This window comes from Podarcis pityusensis (assembly GCF_964106645.2).
Source record: "Podarcis pityusensis genome assembly, chromosome: 5".
Taxonomy (NCBI): Eukaryota; Metazoa; Chordata; class Lepidosauria; order Squamata; family Lacertidae; genus Podarcis; species Podarcis pityusensis.
Genome location: NC_138032.1, coordinates 39864894 through 39890619, shown reverse-complemented (window position 1 = coordinate 39890619; position 25726 = coordinate 39864894). Strand labels below are relative to the sequence as shown.

The 25726-nt window shown below is 43.1% G+C and overlaps 1 protein-coding gene across 5 annotated transcripts; it reads right to left on the bottom strand.

Moving 5' to 3' along the window:
• Positions 1 to 6478: 6478 nt before the first annotated feature.
• On the bottom strand, positions 6479 to 25435 carry ATG16L1 (autophagy related 16 like 1). 5 transcript variants are annotated; one of them, XM_081005834.1, is made up of 20 exons: positions 25219 to 25435; positions 24859 to 25065; positions 24403 to 24496; positions 23213 to 23318; positions 22366 to 22439; positions 20964 to 21215; positions 20146 to 20211; positions 18532 to 18618; positions 17111 to 17167; positions 16862 to 16909; positions 16017 to 16119; positions 14860 to 14965; positions 13925 to 13995; positions 12717 to 12788; positions 11299 to 11419; positions 10727 to 10832; positions 9956 to 10105; positions 9548 to 9595; positions 8305 to 8406; positions 6479 to 7908 (listed from the first exon to the last, which is right to left on the bottom strand). In XM_081005834.1, exons 2-20 carry the CDS (start codon positions 24971 to 24973, stop codon positions 7815 to 7817), a joined length of 1872 nt encoding a protein of 623 aa, XP_080861960.1. In that variant the 5' UTR covers positions 24974 to 25065; positions 25219 to 25435; the 3' UTR covers positions 6479 to 7814. The 5 variants fall into 5 exon arrangements, with proteins under 5 accessions (XP_080861960.1, XP_080861959.1, XP_080861962.1 ...); XM_081005833.1 differs by having other exon boundaries at positions 25269 to 25433; XM_081005836.1 differs by lacking the exon at positions 17111 to 17167 and having other exon boundaries at positions 25269 to 25433.
• Positions 25436 to 25726: the final 291 nt, after the last annotated feature.

Below are 25726 nucleotides of genomic sequence, written 5' to 3'. Positions count from 1 at the left end.
AGAGTTGTAGAACCTCTGCGGCAAGAAATCTTAATAACTGCTCAATAAGCAGGTAATGTGGAAGCAACCTTAAAAATTCAGTTATCCTGCAGCACTTATGTTCTGCTCCAATACTGTTTATAGTCTACACTACAGTGATAGCCCAGTTTACAGAAGGGCTGGAGCTTGCTTTGCCACAGTGAGAAATTTTATTGTCAGAATAATGCAGTTGAACACAGCAGGTGTGGGTGTGTGTACTTGCATGCACACAATTCCCTCTCTGCTCCTCGGATGAGCACGCAGATCATCGGAAGGAGGCAATTTGTAAACCCATCATGATATATATATATATATGTGTGTGTGTGTGTGTGTGTGTGTGTGTATTAACACACAGATTTTGGAAGGACAACATACTCAAAACAGCTTTTGAGGAATTTGTGACTGCCTGCTAGGATCTCATAGGAACCATCCAACAGGAGTGCTATGACCCTTGTGCTTCTGGTCGGCACCAAGGGAGCTAACTGCAGTGGTCAGGACGGAATACTGGAGCCATGAGCTGCTGTTTTCGCTATTGGCTAGCAATGATTTGTCTAACAGCTATTCCTCCTTAATGGGAGCTATTTCTTGAGCGATGTCATCAGGCTGGCTCAACAATTATGCTCCAATTAAGGTCCAATTATGATGCAGAAAAACTAATTAAGCAATTCTGAACACATTATCTTTCAGTTACAATTCTATTAATTACAATTCTGATATGATTACATAATTTTATTAGCATACAACTGATTAACCAAACAGTGTTACTGTCATAGCAATAAGAAATTGTGTTCACTTTTAAAATGCATTTACATGCTTATCTCATACCTGCCCCGTATATATACTTTATTGGATTTAAAAGCAGTTTAGATAATATTATAAAAGATACTCTTTTTGAAAAAGTGAAGTATGATTTATAGAATACGTTAATTCCCACCCCTTGTGTCAATGTCGTACATAGCAGATTACAGCTATAACAAAGGCGGCATTTTTTCATCTCCGCCAAGCTAAGCAGTTGGCCCCTTATCTCTCTCGCCCTGACCTAGCCACTGTGATCCATGCGACGGTCACCTCCAGACTGGATTATTGTAACTCGCTCTACGTGGGGCTGCCCTTGAGACTGACCCAGAAACTCCAGCGGGTGCAGAATGCCGCGGCGAGACTCCTTATGGGGTCTTCGCTGCGAGATCACATTCATCCGGTACTATACCAGCTGCACTGGCTCCCGGTGGAGTACAGGATCAGGTTTAAGGTGCTGGTTTTAACCTTTAAAGCCCTATACGGCCTAGGACCCTCGTACCTACGGGACCGCCTCTCCTGGTATGCCCCACAGAGAAACCTACGGTCTGCAAATAATAACATCCTCAAGGTCCCAGGCCTCAGAGAGGTTAGGCTGGCCTCAACTAGAGCCAGGGCCTTCTCGGCTGCGGCTCCAATCTGGTGGAATGCTCTGTCACAAGAGACTAGGGCCCTGCGGGACTTGACATCTTTCCGCAGGGCCTGCAAGACAGAGTTGTTCCGCCAGGCCTTTGATCAGGGCGCAGCCTGACTCCCTCCTCTGGCAACCTGCACAGAACTTTGCTTAATTGGTTGCCATCAATTTGATTTAGTTAATTTTTATAATGAAATATTTTTAGATTGTGTGATTATTTGATTTTTTGATTATTTGATTGTTGTTAGCCGCCCTGAGCCCGGCTTCGGCTGGGGAGGGCGGGATATAAATAAAATTTATTATTATTATTATTATTATTCAGTAAGGGGGCGGGGAGAACCATTAGTACCTGTATACATGTTGTCATTTTCCCTCTCTCTCCGTCCCAAGATGGAAGCAATCTTGTTGGTTATCAAGGGCGTGATCCTCAAGAAATGAAATGAGCTTTTCACCTCCTTTCCATCTGTCCAGGTGAGCCAGACAGGGGTGTCTCTGTGGGGAGTCCTTTGCCCCTGACTGATTCTATATTCACATTATCTTATAAATCAACTTCATCACAAGATTTCTTACAGAAGCATCCAATGCATGCTTCTTCTGAAGTAAAGGTGCTTCCAGATTACCTATTTAGAGCATTCATCCACATTTGTTTGCAGGGAGGTTAGAAGACATTGTGTCAAAGCAAGTGTTATCCCACACTTCCCATGCATTTTCCCATCACTTTCCTTTTAGCAAAAAAGTCCAACCTTCTGAGGAAACAGGATTGTTCCACAAGGCCTTCCAAGCAACTATAACAGCCCAAACCTGACTTTGTTGGTATGTGGTTGAATGCAAATGGAAAATGGCAACAGCCTGGAAGCACCCAAAATCTCAATGGGTTCATTGGAGATGAGCATTGCTCGCACCAGAGAAATAAAGAGTAGGACATTTACAGGACAATCGTAAACACTGCTTACTTAGAAATAGCCCACTAAATTCAATGGAGGCATTCTTAAGAATGCTGCCTTAGGTAGCAAATTTGCAACAAGAACAAAATATCATACCTGGTGGATTCCAAATACCCCAGTGGTTGAGGGAAAGAGAAACTTCCAGGAGCAGTAAAATGAAGACCCAACCTAACCCAACATACAAAACAACATAATCCAGGCCGATAGAGCTTGCTTGGTCTTCTGTTCTCTAAGAAGGTGAAGCATTAGGCCCTTTAGAGGCCAGGGTGGCAATTTGTAGCGGATCTGGAAATGGGATTTTAGTGCTTAGGGGGCCAAGTTTCCAATAGCGAATCCAGAGCCAGAATGTTATACCTGGATTATCAGATTGGAAACTGGTTAGATCAGCGGTGCTGGGCATTATCTAAGGGACCTCAATTCTACAATGTCAAGCTTCCCAATTTCACAATGCACATAGACAACACACAGAAGATTTAGTAAGCAGGTTATTGAAAGCAGCTTTATTTTAAACCTCTTTATCTCTTCCTTACTAGGACTGAAAATCATCCCAGCCTGCTAATGAGCTAAAGATAAGCACTTGTTTGTGCATTACCGATTCTGTAATAGTTATAGCATGCCTTTATAAAATGCAAGCACCTTATAGAACTGTATATGCCTCACTACAATCTCCCCAAACCAAAAATTCCCATTTTGTTTGTGTTTCTCGTTTTTCCAGTCTTAAATTCATTTATCCACATTTCTGCAGCAGTTTGCTATGGGGAAAAAATGTGTATTCATGAAAATTCTTTGCATTTTTTTGTGAATTTCTCCTAATAAACATATTTTTATGTTTATGTACATTTATGTACACGTTTATGCAAGCAATTCCCCCAGTACAATATACCAATATACCTTTGTATGTTATTTTCACACATATTTTCATTTTTTATGCACACTTGCCTATAATGCATGTATTTTTTGGACAGTGTTTGATTGGAGAACTGCATCATAACATCTGGGCAAGTGTGAAATATGAGAGAAAGTAAAGCAGTGTGTTTGTGGGGACATCAGGGCAAGAACTATTATGTACCTCATGGCTGTGTTCTCCCTGTTCTAATATGACTAGAACAATAAGAACATTTCTCCTTTACAACTCAATGGGTGCTATGGAGAGCAAAGCCAGGCTCCATGTGCTAAGCCTACAATACATTCCATTTCTTTGTCTTGATAGGCTGTTACAGCAGAATGTGACAGAACCCTGGAACTGTTTTTAGTATATATTGGAAATGAATGTGGCACGTTTCTCTGTGAATAACTGATAGAGCATTTTGAATCATCTGCAGCCTCCTTGATATAGCTATCAGTTTGCCCACGCAACAGTGGATTTGGAAGCAAAGAACGGCTGCACATGTGCGGCACTGTCATTAGCTATGGGCCAGGGAGGGAGGCAGGGAGAAACAGAGAGCACATTCTGAAATACATCTTCTGCACGTGCATATTGGAGGCTGATGTGCACGTTAAGCTGAACTACAAAAATAGATCTGGGTGTGCTCAGCACAGACAGCATTTCTTCCTCACCCCACATCATCTCATGTGGTCCCCGTTAACTGCCCCCTCTGGATGGTGTGCACAACCTCACAACCTGGTTAGAAATGCAATCTACTAATAACGGCCCAAATTTTCACTAAAAGAGGTTGCAGTGACATGTTTAATTTCTAATATTTATGACTGCTTGAGACAGTGTGAAGCATTCTGAGGAACAGAATGCACAGAAACTGTAAAAATATAATTCACTCTATTTGGGATTAGCTGAATAATAGCTAGCAACCCAAAAGTGATTGATAAGGAGGATGGCACATCTGAGAAGTACACGTTAAACTCACCAATGTTTAATCAATTTTTCGGTGGCTGGAGTAGTATTTTGTATTGCAAACAAATTGGAAGTGGCATTAATGTTCAATAATGAGATTATTTCGAAGAAGTCTTTCACTTTAAAAACGCCACCCCCACATCATAAGGCTCACGACACTTCTATGGAAGGCAAATATGACTTAACTCATGGCAAAAATGTATTAAGCCCGGGGATGTGGGGAGGGAAGCTCCTTCTAATTAGTGCAAACAACAAAATTTCCATAGGGAGGGAGCAATTTGACATATTCCTAAGCATTCAAGTTTGTGCAGACCTCAGTTCTTCTGAGTTTTATTCCAAGGCTTGTTGCTGGTATTTAATAAAATTTATAATTCAATCATAATAAGGCTAAACAATAATACTGAACAATAAAATATGCTCAGTATCCCTTTCCAGTTTTAACTTTCTCTAAAATGAAAGCCGCAGCTCCTTAGTGAGGTGGTGTGTGGAGGCATGACGTATAATCATAACTCTCCCTATGGAAGGTTGCATTGGGCCTCCATTTCACTAGATCCTCAGTTTTGTAGCACAAGACTAACCCTGCCTAGTTTATTACATTACACCTCACCACTCCCACCTCTGCCTGCACCATTCTCCTCCTTTGGAAACAATGCATAATCCTTAAGTAATCCTTCATCCCACTGATTCAGCACTAGGAACTGTCCTAGGTATTTGCTAGATCCCCAAGGTCAACTATGCAGAGTGCAGATGATAAAGGGCTGTAGCTCAGTGGTGGTGAACATGCCTTCCTTACAAAAGGTCAAAGGTTCAATTCCAGGCAACCCCAGCTAGAATTGAGAGAGCCCCCACCCAACCACACGAAACCCCCAAGTGCCACTACCAGTCAGTGAACAATAGCTAGATGGAGCAACAGTTTGAGGCAGCAATCTGTGTTGATGCTTTCTTAGCCAGGATATGCAATGTCAGATTTTTACTACATGAGGCATCAAGGCACCAAACATACAGATTCCGTGGAAAGGAGGCAACTGCGGACATTTTGTTAAATCCATCTAACATTGTAACAGGTTTGTTGTCAGGGCTTGCATAGCTCTGTGCAATGCACTTTGCAAACCCTGACAATCCACTGAGTACACGGGTCTTTCCAGGTGACTGCATCTTCACCTGCCCCACGCCTGACATCCTGGTGGGATTAAGCTCTCAGGCCCAAAGTTCCCACTCCTCCTCTAGCAGGAGGAAGACGGAACCCCCAACCACACCCCCATGTTTCTCAGCAGCGGCACGAAACATTGCACAAACGAGAAGGGGGGGGGATCCTCTTGCTAAATGGGGAAGACTGGCATTCTCTTTACTACTGCGCAGCCGCTAAGGGCTCTGTGCACAATGGAAAAGCAACAGGCAGCCTGTTAAGCAGGTGAAAAGACAAAGGAGTCACATTGTGGGAGTCCACAGCAGCAACTTTGTTCCCCCGCTGTTCCTAGCCCTTCCTCAACCTGGAGGGTTTAATTCTACCAGGTTTAACTCTCTCCACTCCTAGCCGCTGTTGCATATGGAACTGCTGCTGTGAGAAGACACCAGTCAGGTGCCCACCAACCTCGCTTACAGACCAGCTCGACCTTTTTTGCAGTGAGCAGCTTTTACTCTGGATGCTGCCATGTTGATGGTCTTTGGAAGAGGACGTGAAAATAATTCGGCAGCTTTGCTATGGAAACCTGCTGTGATCCAATTCGTAGACAAGAGGTTGCGGAGGTTTGGATCAAGGGAAGGTGCTCCAGGCTGTGTGTGTGGAATTGTCTGCTCCAGTAGACCTGAACTACGTCACAAATTTGTGTCAATTGTTAAATATCAGCTGTGTAGACAGGAGGGAGAGAAATTAAAGAGCCACAATGTGTGCAGACTACACTGAAAGGATGCTAAACCTCTGCAGGCTGTGATGTGAACTCCCCCCTTTGCAGTATTAAACGAAAAACTCATTTGACCACCTTACAAACAGATTCCTGGGTAGAATGCTTAGCTAGGCTGTTAAGTTCAGGTGAAAATTACCTGAGTCATCCCTTCTTCTGCCTCCACCACCTTCCAACAGCAGCAAGACACAACGGTCAGCAGCAACAAGCAGAGCCCACATGTAAATAGCTTCCTACTTCCCACCACAATTTAAGAGAAAGTCTTCTGCCATCTGTTCAGACACTTTTCTACACTTCCCCTGCCCAAAGTGGATAACAGAAGAAAGGGAAAGCAGCGTGGATTTAGAAGCAGGACACAGGTTTATTTATAACCGGTCAAGTACTAGTGGGCGGATTAATACAATAAATAAGATCTTTGTCCCGTGTCCTGTTTTCCTCTGCAGAAGTTGTCAAAACAAGAGGGGTCCCCTGGCAAAACCCCCGGACATGAATAATTCCTGCTCACCTCTGCCATTCAATACAAATACTTCCCTACAAAAACAAGCTTAGGAAGGAAGCAAAATTATAAAGTGCAAATTAAAAGGCAATTAAATGCTGGTGGCTTGTCTCACAGCCCACTGGATGTGGAAAATGTGTTTGGCTGCATCAATGTTCAGTGCCACAAGCTGGCCCCTCCCCAAACCATATTGTGCATTTGAATACCGAGGGGCACAAGCCAACCACCCTGCTCCATGGCAGAGAAGAGAGAGAAAGAGAGAGAGCTTGAACACAGGAAGAATATTGCACATTTTCTCAGTGGCAAGTGATCTGAATTTGCCAGCACCAGGACATTTACATTCAGGGCTCTATCCCCCCACCTTTGCTCCTCTGCACTCAAGAGGCTCCAATACAAGGAGGACAGCAGAAGTAACCGTGTATTTGGTTTTGGTGCTGAAGTCTTGCTAGTGGTACATTCTTCATCACAGCAGCAGCGCTTATCATTCTAGCTCACAATTCAAACCCAGTACAAACTGGGTCACATTAAAATGCATCCGTTCCACTGCCACCTGGAAAGCCTTTGGAGGATGCAGCATCTCTGAAAAAAACAACAACCCTAGAACAGACAATTCCCTCAAAGGCAACTTAAGATGATACAGGGCGCTGTGATTTAGTAAATGCTAGTGTCTCCCTCGACGCAACTGCCAATGTCATGGGCTTGTTCATATGACATTACAGCTGAGCCCCCACCCTTCCTATGTTTCAGGATCCTTCACATCGCATCTTAAGCCAGCCCACAGAAGAGAACACAGGTGACAGCACATGCATAACATCAGGACAAACAGGAACTCTGCTAGAACACTCCAGAGCTTGAAGTGCCACTGGAAAGTAAGGAATTGTTTGGCACTGCTGTCTGGTGTGGAAACTCTTTCCAATGCAGAGATGATACATCTTAAATGACTCCACCCAATGAAGTCAATCCTTGACGGAGGTTGAATGCTAGCAACATACTTTCGATGGGAAGGGGTTTTCTTCCTTGGCTGATGCATCAGCAGCTCTTTCCCAGACCCAAACTTTTGTGTTTAGCAAAAGACTTTTGCCTGAAGTTAGGCACTGGACTTCTGCCCTGTCCAGACAGATGCGGACCACTGCCCTCCCATGCAGGTTTTTGGCATGCTGGTTTTTGTGCTTTCACGTCAAAATTCAGACCACAGCACAGCCTTGTTTCCTTTGTCCACACTGACCACATGGGCTCCAGATGGTGACCATGCCACAGCATTGATTGAGTTGCTGAAACGAAGCATGAAATCAGTTTATTAGATTGCGGAATACACTCAGAGTCCAGGTTAAAGAAAAAAAAAGTGCTATTCAGTCTCAGTTGATTCATTTTTTAAAGCGTGTGCTGCAACTTAGTTGAGCCACTCAAGTTTGCTCGGATGTCATTTCTTAATCTCAATGCATACCAATGATACATTGAATTATGGGGTGATCCTAACCAAGTCTACTCAGATTTAAGCCCTACTGAATTAAATGAGGCTTACTTCCAGGTAAGTGGGGTTAGGACTGTTGCCTTAGCCATTAAACCAATCATTGATGGAGTGTTAAACTTCAGCTTACAGGCTTCTATGTAACTACCTCACCATCACACAAGATCTCTGGCATTCTGACAGCATCATCTTGCCTCACCTGTGATGCTTGGAGAGTACCCTCTCCACTTTCCCAGTAAGCACATTCCAAATATAGAGTGACCCGTCTGCTGAGCCAGCCGCCACATAATTTCCATCAGGGCTGAAGAATCATGAGTTTGGTTCAGGGAAAGAGCAGAAAAAGATTCATTTATTTACCTTTTTGTCAAGATACTGGCCTCCATCACTAATTTATACTGTGCTCATAATGCAAAATCCCTATGTAAGCTCACCCACCAAAGCCTCCCAGAAATTCAGCACTCTAGCCATAGTTTAAACTAAAGCTTTGAAGTCATAAACTAAACAGACTCTCTTCAGAGAGTCAGAAAGGACTATAGTAGTGGTGTCAACACAAATTATTCAACACAAACTGCAGTAGATGAAAGGTGGCAAGGTACCCATGTTGCAGATATTTGGCAATTAATCTGCACTATTTCCAAAATTCCACCCAGCAACGTGACTATGGTAGAACAGCTGCTTGTCTAGCCAGGTGGCAAAGTGTCATAAAGGAATAGAATGATGGGGACACCCCTTCTGTCAGCTTGGGGAAGTGGGGGAAAGCACACATTTAGTTGCAATGCAATAAAGAGTTGATGCTAAATTACTTTCTTCTTGTCTAGGGCACCATAGAGTGTGCTCCACTCACCAGCACTACAAGCTAGCTTAGGGGCTCTAGAATTCATAATTTTTTTCAGGAAAATTAGTCCAGTTTAACGAGACACTCAACCTAAAATCTCTTCTTACTAAACAGTGGGAACAGAATCTTGAGTCCAAAGCTTCATACAAGCACAGAACCCCTTATCTACCTTGAAGGGAGAGTACCAAGTTCATCTCTCCACGTTTGCTAATAAGTTTTATTATGTTTTTATATATGCTAGAAGCTGCCCAGAGTGGCTGGGGCAACCCTGTCAGATGGGTGAGGTGCAAATAAACAACAACAATTATTATCATCATCATCACCACCACCACCACCACCCATTGATCAGATCTTTCACTATGTAGCACCCAGTAAGCAGCATGTGCAAAAATAATAACATTCACACAAGGAAGCTAAAATTCTGAAGCTAAAACTGGGTAACTTAATTCTTAGAATAAAAAAATTATTTTGGAACTCTGGTTACTTGGACATGAAATGCAACATTACTTTTAATAAAGAGGATTACTCAGGATCTTGAGTGCATAAAATGAAAAGTATCACACATCCCTCTCAAGTGCCCTGTAGTTCAATCAACACTGCTGCTTACCTGAATACAGCTCTGTTCCAATCAGACCCGCATTTAAACCCTTGAGCACTGGAAGAAAAAGACCCAAAAAACCCCCAAAAAGGTTAAATAAAACTCTATCTTTCACATTTTACTTTTAGGGCAGCTATGAAATAATTGACATTTCATCTCTACAGATCCAAATATGAATAACCCAACAACAAGGGAACTCCTCACAGCACCCCTTAGATACACAAACCTGGATTCCTCCTGGATTTAACAAGCTTCTGTATTAGTATGAGATGTACAAAACAGAGCTTTTCCAGGACCAGACTAGCCTACTTACTACCTTTGCCAGTTATCATCATGGCTAACCCTGCAGTCCTAGTAGCAACACTACACATACAGCAGGCTTATAACTCCACAACCCACTTGTAAAGCAGTACTCACCTGAAAGTCTGTTTGACAGCACTGACTCTGAGATCAATAATCTTCAAGAGGTCATCTCGTGAACAGGTGAGGAGTTCTGTTCTCTCTGGATTGAGATCTAGAGCTGTAATCCTACCAAGCAATTCCATTTCCCGCACCACACACTCAGTTCTAAAAAACAGAAGGTGACAAGAGTTAGCATTTCTTTTAAGACTACTTTTAAGACTACACATCCCTCTCAAGTGCCCTGTAGTTCAATCAACACTGCTGCTTACCTGGCATATGAGGCATTTGCTCGGTGCTGCCAGGCATATGAGAATGCAAAGCCTCACTAGTTAGCAGCAGCATACTATAATAAGGGATGGAAACCAGATATCACGGTTCACATGCTATACACAGGATTAGTTAAATTCTGCGCTGTACCACTTGCAGTCTGGAACAGAATTAGTTTTTCCAAGCACGTGAGCAAGAATTTAAAGACAAACGTATTTCTAATCTTCATGCATGCAGAGGAGTATTTAAGTAATGGCTCATGTTGTTTTCAATAAAAATTATCACCTCCTTTTCATGCAACCCCGACATTAATAACAACTCAAGACACAGCTGTGCAACATCCTGCAGGGAACTGTGCAGTCTGAACTATTTGAATAAATCACAGCTCAAGGAATCTCCCATGCCCTGGAAGCAGCGGAACTTCACTGATCATGTTGCCCATTACAAATGAACCAAAGCTAAGTCAGAGGGCCTTTTCAATGTTCCCTTACCCCAGCGCATCCTCCACCTTAATCTTACCTAATATCCCAAAAGCGAATTTTCTTGTCGAAGTGTCCACTCATCACACACTGTTCTGTGCAGACCAGATCATTGCAGCTGGAGCCAGCAAACACTGTTTTTATGCCTTAAAAAGAGAAGACAACAACTATAACCCCCACACTCCAACCATACTATTCTCTCAGCAAAAAAAACCAAACAGTTGAACCCATCACTCAGGCACCAAACACAATTACTGTCTTAATCCAATTTCACTAGAACTGTGACTAACCAGTAAGAACGCCAGCCCCATAAGCTAACCCCTCTAATCATAAGCAAAGTAGCTCCAAAGACGGACGCTGTCACAAGAATCTCAAGCAGAACGATGACGTGGTGCCCTCTTGCTGAGCATTATGGTAATACAACATGGTAGAACAAACTAGTTTTGATTCCAAGTAGATATCAGAATCTTAATAGAAGGGTGACCAGTACCAAGCTTGTACACTTTTGAGAAATAACAAGTCAATAAAAGTGCTGCTCTTGTGCCCTTCAACACATGCGAGACACACAAAAGCAAGGGAACTGCTATTGTATACGTGGAATAGCTTCCTTACAGACTTTGCTGCGCAGGTCCCACAGTTTGAGGGTTCTGTCATGACTCCCAGATACAATGCGCGCATTGTCCAATAGGAATTTGGCCGACAAGACTTTTCCACTGTGCCCCGTGAGCGTGTGCTAGAAAGAGATTGACATCCTATTAGTGAAAAGGCTTGGCAACAGTTGCTCTCTCTAGCCATGCCATCCAACCATTTAGCAAGAACAGAACGCTGATAATGTTACCCAGACACAAACCCGGTTTGAGATCTAAACAATCCTAGTTTGGTGTGCCAAATGCTGGTTTGCCAAGCACCTGCTGTATAGAAGACCGCATCCACATCTCTTAGTTGGGTAAGGTGTCGGCAACCATTGAGGGTGGGCCTATGAGCCATGATTGCTAAATGGAAACTCAGAGTTCAGTGGGAGTATATCCCAAATTACCTGGTGCCAGGGATATGCAACAGGAGATGGCTTTCACCACTTTGTCCTGCTTCCCAGAGATATATGGCTGGCCATCTTTGGAGATGGAATACTAGTCTAGCTAGACTTTGGTCTGATTCATAGGGAACTGCCTTATACCAAGTCAGACCATTCGTCTATCTAGCATAGTACTGTCTACACTGACTAGCTGCAGCATTCCAGGGTTTCAAGCAAGAAACTTCTCCAGCCCTACCAGGACTTACTGGGGATGGAACTCGGGCCCTTCTGCATGCAAGGCAGGTGCTCTAGCATAGAGTCACAGTCTTTCAGGGAAGCAATTCCTAGAATCTTGAGGCCTCCCCCCCCCCCAAGTTCACACATATTAGTATTTACAGTTAAATGAAGCTCCTTCTACTGGGTCCGTTCGAGCCTCTAGTCTAACTAACAGTGGAGGCTATTGCAGCTATCCTATCCTAGACGATTTTGAACTGGAGTTGCTGGAAGCTGGACCATCTGCATGCAGTTTGCATGGCAGAGAGGGAGCAAACTAGAGAGTGAAAGAGATGAACGTGAAATGTGTCTTTATGCTTACAAAGACCAACTTCAAAATGCAAAGGAGAAACTACTTTTATCTGTTCACCAACCTAGAACTGGTCTGCTTCCACCAAAGCCATTATCATTCTTCAGCAGTGTTTTAATATTAATGTTAAGCAAAATTCTGCAAAGTATAAAAATTTCTCAGGAAGGTTCTCCTTCAGAACCTCTCCTGGTTTGCTGATCTCTCAAACAGTACATTCTACCCGTATCAGCAATCTGCATCCGCCAGGTTAACTGTAAGAGCTCTTTGTAAGTAAAAGAAGAAAAGAGATTAACTAGCCACTCAATTTTGAAAGGTATCAAGAGCTGCAGTTAAAATCCTGCAGCACATCCCTACAATTTTCTAACACTTTTTGATATACAGAAGACAAGTGAGAAGCAGGCATACATGCCACACCTGTGGGGGAAAAATACTCACCCGTAACCGATGATCATCCACGGTCCAGATCCTACTGGCAAAGTCATTTGAAGCGGCTAATAAATAAGAACCCTGGGGAAACACAATTTTAAACTCTTTCAATATGATCTTTCTTCTTGTAGAGCAAGGATGGGGAACCTCTGGTCTTGCAGATGTTGTGTGGACTACAACTTCCAGGCAACCTAACCCACTGTCCCCACTGGTCCACCACCAACTGGAGGGCACCTGGTTCTCTCATTGTTGTAGCAATGTTTTCTAGAACCACTACCACCTGTGTGGTCATCTGCATCAAAGGAATATTGTATCCGTCTGTCACCATCTTATTTCAGATCACTGCCACTTCCTGCTACTTCTTCTTGACCTCCTATTAGGTCTCTTCCTGTCCTCTCTTTTGATGCTGAGACAGTGAGTACTCTTATCATTAAGATTCTGTATTGTCTTTAAGCTGCTTTCTGTTTCACCTTCTTACCCGAAGTTAAAGAACCTCTCACCCAATTTTCTCTACTCATCTACCACTGCTCCATCTTTTCACACTTAGTGCCCCACCCCACCCCATTCCTTCTCCCACTTTCTTCCTGCCACAGCTGATAACTTGACAAGAGCTCTTGAGAAAGATGTTTTGCTGCAAAAGAGGTCTCAGCTAAAAATTTGAGATCATATACCCATAAAGTGGCTCCAATACCTCAAAAACTCCATTATCTGTTTATGTTGGATAACAATGTCAGTCACGTCTACCCAATGCTCTAGAGTAACACAAACTGAACGTATCTCTATTTATCAGCAAATACTCTCCCAATCATAGCATGTCTAGAGTATGATGGAAGCGAAAATGCTGGGAGCTGCGATGGTAAAGGAGGCAAAACCACTGGGCAAATCAGACCTTTTACTGTTCATCACTGACCTCAGCAAAACACTGTTAGATCTCAAAAGAAGCAGAGATTTATGCCATGTGCCTCACAAGTTATGAAACTGTGACATTTCATACCTTGGCAAAAAATCAGTGCATGTTATATACAAAAGGCATAAGCAAGTCAATCTTACGAAAAGGACAGTATTAATCAGTGCTAAAATGGCTCAAATTTTGTACCTATTTCTGGACGATTGTGTCATTTCCTCCCTTATCTATTTTGTGCTTATTTCAGAGACATGGTTTGGGAAGTGCGGTGGGAAACAGTTGCAAAAAAAAAAGGGCTATAATAAATACTCACCGCACTATCAAACTCTATGCTTGTAATCCCTGCATTACTGCCAGATAGAGAGCCTTTAAGTTCACACTTTTCTGTGGTGCAAGAAAAAAGAAACAAGAGTTAGGAGGCAGGGAAAAGATTGAACCCATGTCTATTTCATTCAGCCAAAAGCAAGAGTAACATGTATTTATTTCATTTCATTATTTTCTTAGAGGATTTAAAACTAGTTCTTCATTCAAAGAAATGTCAGGGCAGGGTGCAACAAAAATACACAAAACAACGGCCTGAAAAAATATCAAACCATCACAATAAATCAATTTATCAAGTCATGTATCATTATGGAGGGATACTTTGGGATGATTTCTGATGTTGTTATACAGATATTGAAAGAAAGTATTTGAAAAAAGCAACATCATAATGAAAAGACACAGATATGATATTTCAGGATCAGTGACATACAACTGTAAGTCGTATACATTTTCTTGGCAATAGGAAGCTGATCTGCAAGCAAGACAGACTACTACTTCTGGCTTACTGGGTCCACTGTCAGACTGACAATGACTCTTCAGAGTCTTGGTCAAAGAGACAGATAGAAAGACAGACAACACAGACAGACACTCTTTCCCAGTTCTGGTACCCAATAGCCTTTTCACTAGAAATGTTTGGGACCAAACCTGGAACCTCTTGCATCCAAAGCAAATGCTGTCCCACTGGAATGATGAGTTCTCCCTTCTCTGAGTAGCAAACAGTTCTGGAGAAGACATTTATCATCACAGCTGAGTGGGGAGTTGAAGATGAGTTTCCTACATCCAAACCCAACATCCTAGTCACCCTATGAGAATGGCTCTTTCAAACGTTCTGCACTGTAGCTGCAGATCTTCACAATTATTTTGAAGATGTCAACTATGGAATCAATCTTAGGAGGAAGCTCATTTGTACCTATTTAAAGAACTTACCTCCGCAAACTTCCCAGAGTTTGACTCTCCGGTCCAAGCCTCCTGTTGCCAGTAACCGGGAGCCAGGGCTGAACTGCACAGCATTCACCTCCCCGTCGTGCGCATCCTAGGGGGATGGAAAAGAAACAGGACATGAACAGTTATAGATGGTATCAAGAGACACTCCAGCCTACAAGAGATACTGCAAGCTTGAAGCATGAACCACACTCACACAGTGTAACACCAAGTGGATCATTTGTCAAAACTACTACTTTCCTGTTTGATTTCAACCACATGAAACCAAGCATATATAACAACCAGCTTTCTAGAATAAACATCCCTAGAACAATGGCTGTGGTCTCTCAACCAGCTAAGATAGTTAGGGGACTCCTGCCCATTATATTTTAGATGGAACGAATTTCTCTCACCATTCACAAGCATGAGGTCTCAGCTTGAAAACTAAAGATCATGCACATTAAGACACATCCCAAAACTACCGGCTCCTTGACTCACTTTGTCAGATAGGAGTCGGTGCCACGCCGCTTACACTTTGGCAGCATGCACTGACTTTATCCACATATTGTCAGCAGCCTCATAACACCTCACAGCATTACTAAAGTGTGGATGGGAGATAGAAAGCATAAAGCTGCTGGGAGCTGAGAAAGTAGCGGGTGTGCAATTCACCAGTGCAATCAGAGATTTATGACATCATCACTGACCTCAGCAAAACATCTATTAATGAATGAGTTTGTGACTTGTTTTAGAAAATTCTAAAACAGGGTCCCAATTTCGGGCTGCCCTTGTCAGCCAAGCCAATTATTGTGGGCATCAGGACCCTGCCTCTCCCTCTGCCAGGGACAATCACTTGGCTCCTCTCCTAGGCTCCAGGTTAATTTCTAGCCTTCCTCCCAATCTTGGAGCTGGTGAGGGGTCAGGGATTCCCTCCCATTTCTGCTGCTCCAAAGTTGCGAGAAGGCAGGCTGGAACAGGTCAGGCTCACCAGCAGATGGCAGCACACTCACCACTGCAAGCACAGTGAGTGAAGATATGAAAGCAAGAGAGGGACGTCTGCATAAATGGTTACAATTACATAATGATGACATCAGTAAACAAAAAACAGATTTACCTAGACGTTAAGCTACTAAGTTCTACATCTAATGTCTCTCAAATATACTTACAAAGACACACAGAGCGGTGGTAGGGACTCGCACCTCTTTGCTTGCGCCTGGATGTGCCTCCATGTTATCTTGAGGGGTGGGGCATGAGGATAAAGAGCGTCTCCTGAGAAAGGGCACAACCAATGCATATAGTTAGGCACAGGTGGGAACCAGCTCTGTCTTCAAATTATAGGCAGGGAGATGATCCCGACTACACAATAGAGTAAGAATGGGAGGGAAGGGGCAGAGAAACTTCAGCCCGATTCAGGTATAACAGCAGTTGGGTGGTTACACCCACAGAGATGGCTTTGCATGGTTGGGACTCCCCTGGCTGCTATAATCTTTGCAACTGATTTCTCCCGTGGACCTGATGGATGGCATGGTAACTTGAGGTTGCTGTTGGCCTGGGGAAGGACTTACCAACGTTACAGCAGCCTTATGGAGTCCTGAGTTAAAACTAATCAATTCAAAGATCACTGCTAAGACAAGTTCCCGCAGCTTTTCAATTTATTTTAAAGAAATGTTTATTTTTCTCCCATATAAAGTAAATCCCACTGAATTGCAAAGGTATATACTCCTCAGTCTAAAGCTCACATTGCATTTCTACACCTAGACATGGATGCTCAGCTCAGTGCAGGACTGAACTACAATGAAAGGCCACAGCACAGTCATTGCAACTACAGTTAACTTAGCAATTAATTTTGCTCTCGCTTTTAACCCAGCCCTCATATAAGAGGGTAAAGTGCACCTTTCAACAGGGAAGTCTTTTCACTGCTACAGTTAACAACATCAAAACAAGGCAGTTACTTCAACATCCCTCACTCACATGCTGGATTAAGTGTGAATAATTTCAAGCGAATTTTCACCTGGCAGTATCAGAAGAGTGATGTCCCAAAAGGGGAGACTCAGACAGACTGGAGGGAAAGATCAGAGGTCAGCACACAGCAGATGTAAGGAACAGGAAGTTGAAAACAAAAGAAAAAAAGGGGGCAGGGAGGCAGAAGCTAGAAAAAAAGGCTGAGATAAGGACAACTGTTTGCAATCCTTGCATCAACGTAATATTGGTGCATATTGTACCGATATGTAACAGAAGAGGCGAATGTATTCTAACCTACCCAAATATATTAGTGATAGAGTCCAGAAGGCCTCCAGCTGGCTGGGAGTGTCGCTTACTAAAGAGGAGGGGAGGACAGATTTAAATCTTGTTGTTCAAGCAGAGATCAAAAACACACATAGCCCACAGCATGCAACAAGGAGAGCATTTCTCCTCAAACCCCAACTTCAAGCAGGAAATTCAAATTCAGGACAGTCAAAAAAGTCACCACGTTGGAACTGAAGAAATAAAAATGCTCGCATCACCAATTATGAATTGAGCGCAATTCATGTTGGCCTAACAGCAGGAAGAGGAGGCACCTTACAGAGGTTTAAGCCATTTAGACTTTGAGAATAAAATTAAGAATTTGTATTAAGAAATAAGTTTTCAGAGCTAAACAAAGCAATCAGGTGGTTATGATCCACAAGAGGAGCTTATACAGAAATATTTTCATAGCCGAATATGAAACTGAAAGAGCAGCTTCATAAGAAAAGGATATATTTTTATTTTTAAAATAAAAATTGTGATAAGAGCTTTGGCCCACTAAGGGTGGGGGAGATAAAGATCTGCCTCCATCACTCTCTCTGTCTATCAGTCTTCCAAATACTTAAAGCCAGCCTGCTTCCTGCTTCCCTTCCACCTGCAGTTGCTGCCACTATTACAGGGCTTTGCCACATCCAGACACAGAGTGATGGGTTAATTACAGCTCTCCAAAGCTGTGAGAGCCAATTTAGGTAGCTGTGCCATGGTCCTTTCAGTCAAGAGAAGAACTGTTTGCAACAGCGCCACATCATGCCTCCTCTTCATTGGAACAGGACCACAGACCTGACCACACCGCCAGCTCTTGGCCTCCTTTGCATTAGCGCTGCAGTGCTCCCTCCAGTTCCAGAAACAAGAACCAGCATGGCAAAGGGAATTTATGGAAAACAAGGCAGCAGCTGCTCACACTCTGTTTTCCTAGGAGAACTTACAAGTCAGGAAATTGTAGTTCTGGGATACTTCCATTAAAGTATAATGATATTGTAAAAAAAGAAATCTCCCTAGCTAAAAAAGCTTCTGTGGAAAACAATTCTGATGCTTCACAGAGTTTCACAACTACTGATATTTTGAATGGCATGGGCATAGTTCACAGGACCTTTTCCCAATGAAATGAATGGGAACACAGAACTCCAACCCAACAGGGACTGCATAGGAGATATACTCAAGTACATTCACTGCTTCCTCAGATGCTGGCATTTGTTAGCCAAGAAATCACAAATACATCCACACTGGAAATAACAACTCTCTCAAAAGTATTTTCCCTTTCAGGATACAATAGCAGCAGTTCTCAAACCGCTACACCATTAAGGATATGTGCAATTCCTTCCCCCACCCTTGAAATTCTTTATTAGCTTCTTGTGGATCAGGGCAGGGGATCCATTATTTTATCCCCATTCTTCTTACCTGGCTGTTCGATTGACAGCGCGCACCGGAGATGTCTCATCAGCAGGGTCAGAGGTTTCATCCGCCAGCACTTCAATATCGTCATCCCTGGAGGACAGGACCGTGCCTTTTTTGAATCATTTGAGAGTTGAAGGACATTCAGGCATTTGGGCTAAGCAACTCCCTGTCCTCTCAACAGAATTCATAAGCTTGCTTCCTTATATGGCTAAAGGGAAAGTGCACTTTTACAGACACCTTCTTTATGCGCACTAAGGAATTATGGGAATAATTAGCCTAACAGTAAGGAGAGTTTTACCACTGATGTTTTATTTGCTTTTTTGTTTTTATTACCTGTTGATTTTTAGAGTATTTTTACTGTGAAGCATTGGTTTTGCCCAATCCAAACCTAAGTTGCCTTGAGCATCTAAGTAAGGTGGGATTCTACCCTTTCTTTTCAGTCAAATTTTGCCTTTGAAATTCAAGCTGAGCCCGCATACATTGTTTACATTTTACAAAGTGTGATTTCTGTGCACTCCAGGGATAATAAAAGAAAATGAGAGAAAGCAAATTTGTACTCTATGTCAACGAAACCTTCAGCACAGAACTGATCAGCTTTCACATACTAGTAATTTAGATCAATATTTTAAAATATTTTTGATTGTAGGTTGTTGTTGTTTTTTTAAAAATGTAGTAAGTATAAACTAACAGTAGCTTGTTACTTTCCAGAAAAGTAGGAAATTCAATTTGATGTGGAAGCTTGAGGTGTCTTCCCTACCACTGCCTTGTGAATTCTCTCAAATCAGCAAGCCAAGGATAGCCCAGAATGGTTGGCTGGGGGTTCAGAGGTGTGCATGGACCACAGGTTAAGAACTCGTGATGTAGTGGAAAATTTCTCGTTTCCAAAGAGGCTGCTGAAGGAGGAGACGCACCACAGCAACAGCTCGCCGGCTTCCTTTTTTGCTGGTCCCCCACTGCATTCCCTAATGCTCACAATGCAGGGACCTCCAGTTTCCTGACCTCACAGGGAAACCCTTCCCATCTCTTATCTACAGTGGTACCTCGCAAGACAAAAAACTCGCTAGACGAAAGGGTTTTTTGAGCTGCTTCGCAAGACGATTTTCCCTATGGGCTTGCTTCGCAAGACGGAAACGTCTTGCAAGTTTGTTTCCTTTTTCTTAACACCGTTAATACAGTTGCGACTTGACTTCAAGGAGCAACTCATAGAACGCGGTGTGGTAGCCTTTTTTGAGGTTTTTAAAGACTTTGGTGATTTTTGAAGCTTTTCCAAAACTTTCCCGACACCGTGCTTCGCAAGACGACAAAACTCGCGGAACGAATTAATTTTGTCTTGTGAGGCACCACTGTATCTCATCCATTTCTACAATCAAGTAATACAACACTGCCAACTTAAAAGTTGTGAACTTATTTTGCATTCCTCCGTTCTCTTACAGGTAAAATTAAGAACCTTTCCCCCACTTGACCGCACACTTCAAAGTGCAGAATGCTATAGTCAAAATTTAATGAAGAACATTCAAAGCTTGAACAGACCAGTAATGTTCATTGTGGGGTCTGTGTCTGCTTCCTAGGACTGGCACATGTAGACATTAGGGAAGAATGAGGTGAGGGAAGACTTACTGTTCAATTGGCAGCGGCTCTTTTGCAGCTTCTGCTAGTTCCTTCTGAAGCTTGGCTTGCCGTCTTCTATGAGGGAAAACAGAAATGCTAGGAAATCCTGTCACTGGCTGACCTTCTCTGAAGGAGTGTGCAAATGATTCAAAAATATCAAGGGTCCAATAATCAGAGGCTGAAATCCCAACTGTCTTACTGAGTTCAGCACAATACCAAGAAGTGCTTCAATAAATATCTCTATGTCATATTGATTTCTACTGCCTTGGTAGAGTTCAATCCTATTTTCAGAAGGTCACTTGTCCAATTCTGGGACATGAGAATCACCAACCGACAAGGATTCAGTCTCAGTTTTATGCCCCACCTCCAGCCCATTACAGTGCCCAGACATCAGTTCAGTATTCACACAGCCTTCCCTGACTCAGATGGCACAAAGAAATACAACTGGGTGTCATCAAATGGTACCCAGCTCCAAACTTCACCCAACGCTTTCACTCAGGATACAAGATTAGCATTACAAGCATGCATGCAAATGAGGCTAGTGAGGACCAATTGAACAGACACAAGCTGTATTACATAAACCATTCTTAAACTGCTCTACATTCAGATCGACTTCAATCTCAAAAAATGCCCTTTGCCACGATTCACTGAGTCGTTAAGTGGCCAGGATTACTGGAAAAAATACTGAGATCTACACACAGAGACACAGAGTTTCTATGTTCATCCAGAAAAGATGGGGATAACATTTGGGGAAAATAAATTTTGGGGAGGGGCTTCTATTGCAAATTTAAGCTCAACTCAAAGGTTTTAACTTGCTGGTATCATACCTGGAATCTTTCTCATTTTCTGCATTGAGCCGATTAGCTTCTTGAGCTTTCTCTGCCATCCAGCGTGTTACCAGCTCTTGGTTATCTTCCGTAGTTTTTCTCAGTTTTTCCTCAAGGGCAGTAAAGGTAATCTGGAGTGCATCATACTCATCCTTAAGAGTCTGATTGGCTCTTTCAAGATCTTGTAGCTTGTTCCGCAGGTCCTGGCAATCTGTCTCTAGTTCAGATATCTTCTGCAAATATTCTACAATCCTTTAAGAGAGGCAACCCATATATTTATTATTTAGGTGGCGCTGTGGGTTAAACCACAGAGCCTAGGACTTGCCAATCAGAAGGTCGGCGGTTTGAATCCCTGCAACGGGGTGAGCTCCCATTGCTTGGTCCCTGCTCCTGCCAACCTAGCAGTTCAAAAGCACATAAAAAGTGCAAGTAGATAAATAGGTACCGCTCTGGCGGGAAGGTAAACGGCGTTTTCATGCGCTGCTCTGGTTTGCCAGAAGTGGCTTAGTCATGCTGGCCACATGACCTGGAAGCTGTACGCTGGCTCCCTCGGCCAATAAAGCGAGATGAGCGCCGCAACCCCAGAGTCGGTCATGACTGGACCTAATGGTCAGGGGTCCCTTTACCTTTACTTTACCCCAGTCTAATTCTTAAACATGACTCAGGTAGCTCACTACACTTAAAGATCACTTAAATAGTATAACAAAACCAAAGGAAATAAAAACAGGCAGGCAGGCAGGCAGATAAAGCACAGTATTAAAAAAAGCCACCAGCTACCTGTCAGGGCAAAAACATGTCAGAATAAAAAGGTATTCACCCACCAGTGATAGCAGGAGAGGTGGGCATCCAAATTTCACAAGGGCAAAATGTTCCACAAAGTTGGTGTGGCCACTGAGAAAACCCCCTGACATTATTACAGACCGTGCTTCTGATGTGGGATATAAATAAGGGCTTCTTCACCTGTTCTTACGACAACAGGCATGTGAGTACAAAATAAGTCAGTCCCTTCACTTATGATGGACCCAAGACATTTAAGGCCCTAAAAATAGTCACCAACACTTTTAATTGAGTCCAGAAGCAAAATGGTAGCAAGTGTCGGCTATGCAAGGCAGGTGTAGTAAGATACCAAGGGCACCCACCCACCAGCCTCCTTGCTGCCACATTCTGGACTACTGAAGCATCTGAATACTCTTAACAGTAGCCTTATGTAAAGCACTTTGCAATAATCCAGTGTAACCAAGGCATGTGTTACCACAGCCAGGTCTGGCTTCCCCGGGAAAGGGCAGAGCACGTGCACCAGCCTAAAGTGGGCAAAGACACTCAGTTTTAATGAGAATTCAACCAAAAATTGGCATCCAGCACCAAAATCAAATTCTGTAAGTAGTAAATGGGTTCTACTCACTTTGTATTATTCGTTTGCATCTCACTGTCCTTCTGTTGTATTTGGTTTTTCAGGTCAATCACAGACTGGGCCAACTGTGAAGGAAACTATGTTACTGAGGGAAAGCAACTATTAATACAGTCTACTTTTTGTGTTCGATTTTCCTCTAACCTCAGTGTTTCATTCTTTTCCTGAACACCCAAGTATACATACACCTGCCAACTTAGCATAACATTTCATGCATGCTGAAATCATACTATTATTTATTAAATATTTATTAAAACATTTATTACAAATATTTACTCTAGTCTTTGAAAACATATGGAATATTTGCTAGACCCATGTAACTAATTTTCACTTAGAATACATCTACCGAAAGTTATAACTATGACATAGGTCTGTTGATTTCAAAGGGTCTACTCTGAGTAAAAGTTAGCTGAATACAACCTAAGTGTCTTTATTGTTTTTCCTTGAAGAGATACCTGCATAATTATTAACCAATGTCACAATATTAGAATACAGTCAAACCTTGGTTCTCAAACAGCTCCGGTTTTGAATGCTTTGGCTCCCGAACACCAAAAACCTGGAAGTAAATGCTTTGGTTTCGAATGTTTTTTGGAACCCAAACGTCTGATGCGGCTTCTGTTTTGAGTTTCCCTATTGAACTGAGGCTTCCGCTTTCAGTTTTAGAACGTTTCGGAAGTCGAATGGTCTTCTGGAATGGATTACGTTTGAAAACCGAGGTACTACTGTACAGAAGTTAAGTTTTCAAACTTCTGAATCCCACAGTAAGCCTATAATTACTCTGGTACCACTGCAAAAGAAAAGTATTGAAATGTTACACATGGATAAAATGGGTGCTCCTAACCTCGCCACGTTTCTTGTGCAGCTCTGTCAGCTCCTCTTGATGCTTAATTCTAAGCTGGGCTATTTCTTGCATGTGACAATCATTCCTTGCACCATCGTGTCCTGGACTGGAATTTTCCAGAGGATGAGAAAAGAAAAATTCTGAGTTTTTAATTCACAAAGCATATCAAACTACTTTTTATCCAATTTCCATAATCCATTTTTCTATCAAAATTTTTGTTTCAGATGGCTATCCCTATATTTAACATATTTAACTTCATTTAAAAGAGTAAAATTAATGTTTCAATGTAGAACTTAGATTACATAAGCAGAGCACCGTATCTCCATATCAAGATTTTCTTTTTTCCTGTTCGTTACACCAGTGATTTTATGTACTTTGTTGACCATTTTAGCTATGGGTGAATTGATCTCCAAGATAAATGCCCGCAGTTCCTGCAGATATAGTGAACATCCATTCTCTCTTCATACCCTATAGATATCCTATATGGCTCAAAATCATACTAGCTAAACTTTTCAAAAACCTAGTATTACCAACACATTTAGCGTATGTTATTAAATAATATTAAATAATATGTACCCTTCCTTGGGAGTAAGCCCAATGGTATTGAGAAGTTACATCCAAGAAAATATGTACAGGGATCAGACAATGAGCATTATAGCAGTTCTTAGCAGTACAGTGGTACCTCTGGATGCGAACGGGATCTGTTCCTGAACCCCGTTCGCATCCTGAAGCGAATGCAACCTGTGTCCGCGTGTCATGATTCGCCGCTTCTGCGCATGACGTCATTTTGAGCGTCTGCGCATGCGCGAGTGGCGAAACCCGGAAGTAACACACTCCGTTACTTCTGGGTCGCTGCGGAGCGCAACCCAAAAACGCTCAAGCTGAAGCAACTTCAACCCGAGGTATGACTGTAGTTTTAATAACTGCTATACAAGAGAGCTAAAATATATTTATATATTAAGAACATAAAAGCCTTGCTGCATCAGACCAAACACCCATCAATTCCAGCATTCTGCATTCAGTGTGATCAGCCGGAGGTCTATAGGAAGCCCTAGAAGGACATGAATGCAACAGCACTCTCTCACTAATACTGGAAGCAGTACATAGCCATTATGACAAATAGCCATCGTTGGTGGAAAAGGAACAACACCAGACACAGTAACCATCACTTGTACTGATTCAGCAAGTACCTGATCTCATGCCGGCTTGGCAAGTCATATTTTTCCACTTGTAGCTTGTCAGCCAGCACTGAATGGAAATCTGACTTCTCCAGGAGCTTGTTATCTAATGAGGAGTTCAGTTAAAAACAAAAGAAACCACCAGTTTTACAATCCAGCAATAAGATGATAATGTTTTACTTACTATAACCTTTGCACCGGAAAACAACATTATAAAAGCAACATTCTCCATACATGCTCTTATAAGTATAAGGCCATTAAAACAGGGCTGGCTACTTCAATCTGACTAAGAAAATTTCAAGAGACTCTCACCCAGACGACAAGTTGTTTACAATCCCGCAAGAATAACCTTCCTCACACACTATGGCCTCTCACACACAATCATTTGGTTGGCAGTCAGTTTTGAACAATGTATGCTGTTGGAGCTAAGCTGGAGACTTTCAAGCAGCCACCAAAACCTTTACTTACACTGCAAGATAATCTCTTCAAAGGCCTGTCTCTGCAACCGGTCCCGTCGCCTCAATTCGTCCAGGATGTGCCGCTTCCAGGCGGGGAGGCTCGCTGCCCTGAGTCCAGAAGACATCTTGCCTTCTCAGCCTCCTCAAGAGTCGAGCCGCCGGCCTGGCAACACCTTCTCCCCCTGCGAGGGGCTCTATGAAAGCGAAACGACGAGCCCTAAGAAACAAGCAGCCAGCAGAGGAGAAAATGAATCAAGGGGCGCGGCGGTCGGTTCAAGGAAAAGAGAGAAAAGGAAAAGCGAAGAGGAAGCGCCAGGAGAAGGCGGCGGGATGGGGAAAGCATGGAGGGGAAAGGGAGGCGTCCAGCTACCCTGAGCCGACTGGGGCGGCCCGCGGGAGAGGGACGGGCGAAGAGCTCACCGCCGGCTACTGAGGAGGAATGGCGCAGCCGCGGAGCTTCCCTCCTCTGCAGGGCCCCTTCGCCATTCTTCCCCCGGGCCGCAGCCCCCATCCAGCCCCACGGCAACTTCCCGCAGGCGCTCTGTCGGTCCCGGTCGTATAGCGTCAAGAGGGACCTTCCACTCCGGAGACGCACGTTAATGACGTCACATCCTAGTTCGCTGCGCCTGACTGACCATTTCAGCGACATTAGCAGCGTCGTCCCGCCGTAGCTGCACGACCCTGATTTTCTCTGTCACCGTGTTCCCTCCTCCACGCGCTCCAAACATTGCTGAGACTCTGCCTCATTTAGGAGAGTGGATTTAAGAGACTGGCAAATGCGCAGGTCGACTCTGTAAAAAAAATGGCCGCGGGCAGAGGGCTTTCCTAAGCTGCTCCGTTTTTTGTTTTCTTTTTTAATAGTCTGTGCACCGACCTCC

What these genes read in the sequence shown, in the direction of transcription:
- ATG16L1 (XM_081005834.1), bottom strand. Translation starts at nt 24,973, where the DNA reads ATGTCTTCTGGACTCAGGGCAGCGAGCCTCCCCGCCTGGAAGCGGCAC. An exon ending in GAGCCGCTGCCAATTGAACA is followed by an intron (nt 18,619 to 20,145) that starts GTAAGTCTTCCC and finishes CCTGTCCTCCAG; the next exon opens with GGATGACGATATTGAAGTGC. An exon ending in GTACTCTCCAAGCATCACAG is followed by an intron (nt 7,909 to 8,304) that starts GTGAGGCAAGAT and finishes GCTTCGTTTCAG; the next exon opens with CAACTCAATCAATGCTGTGG.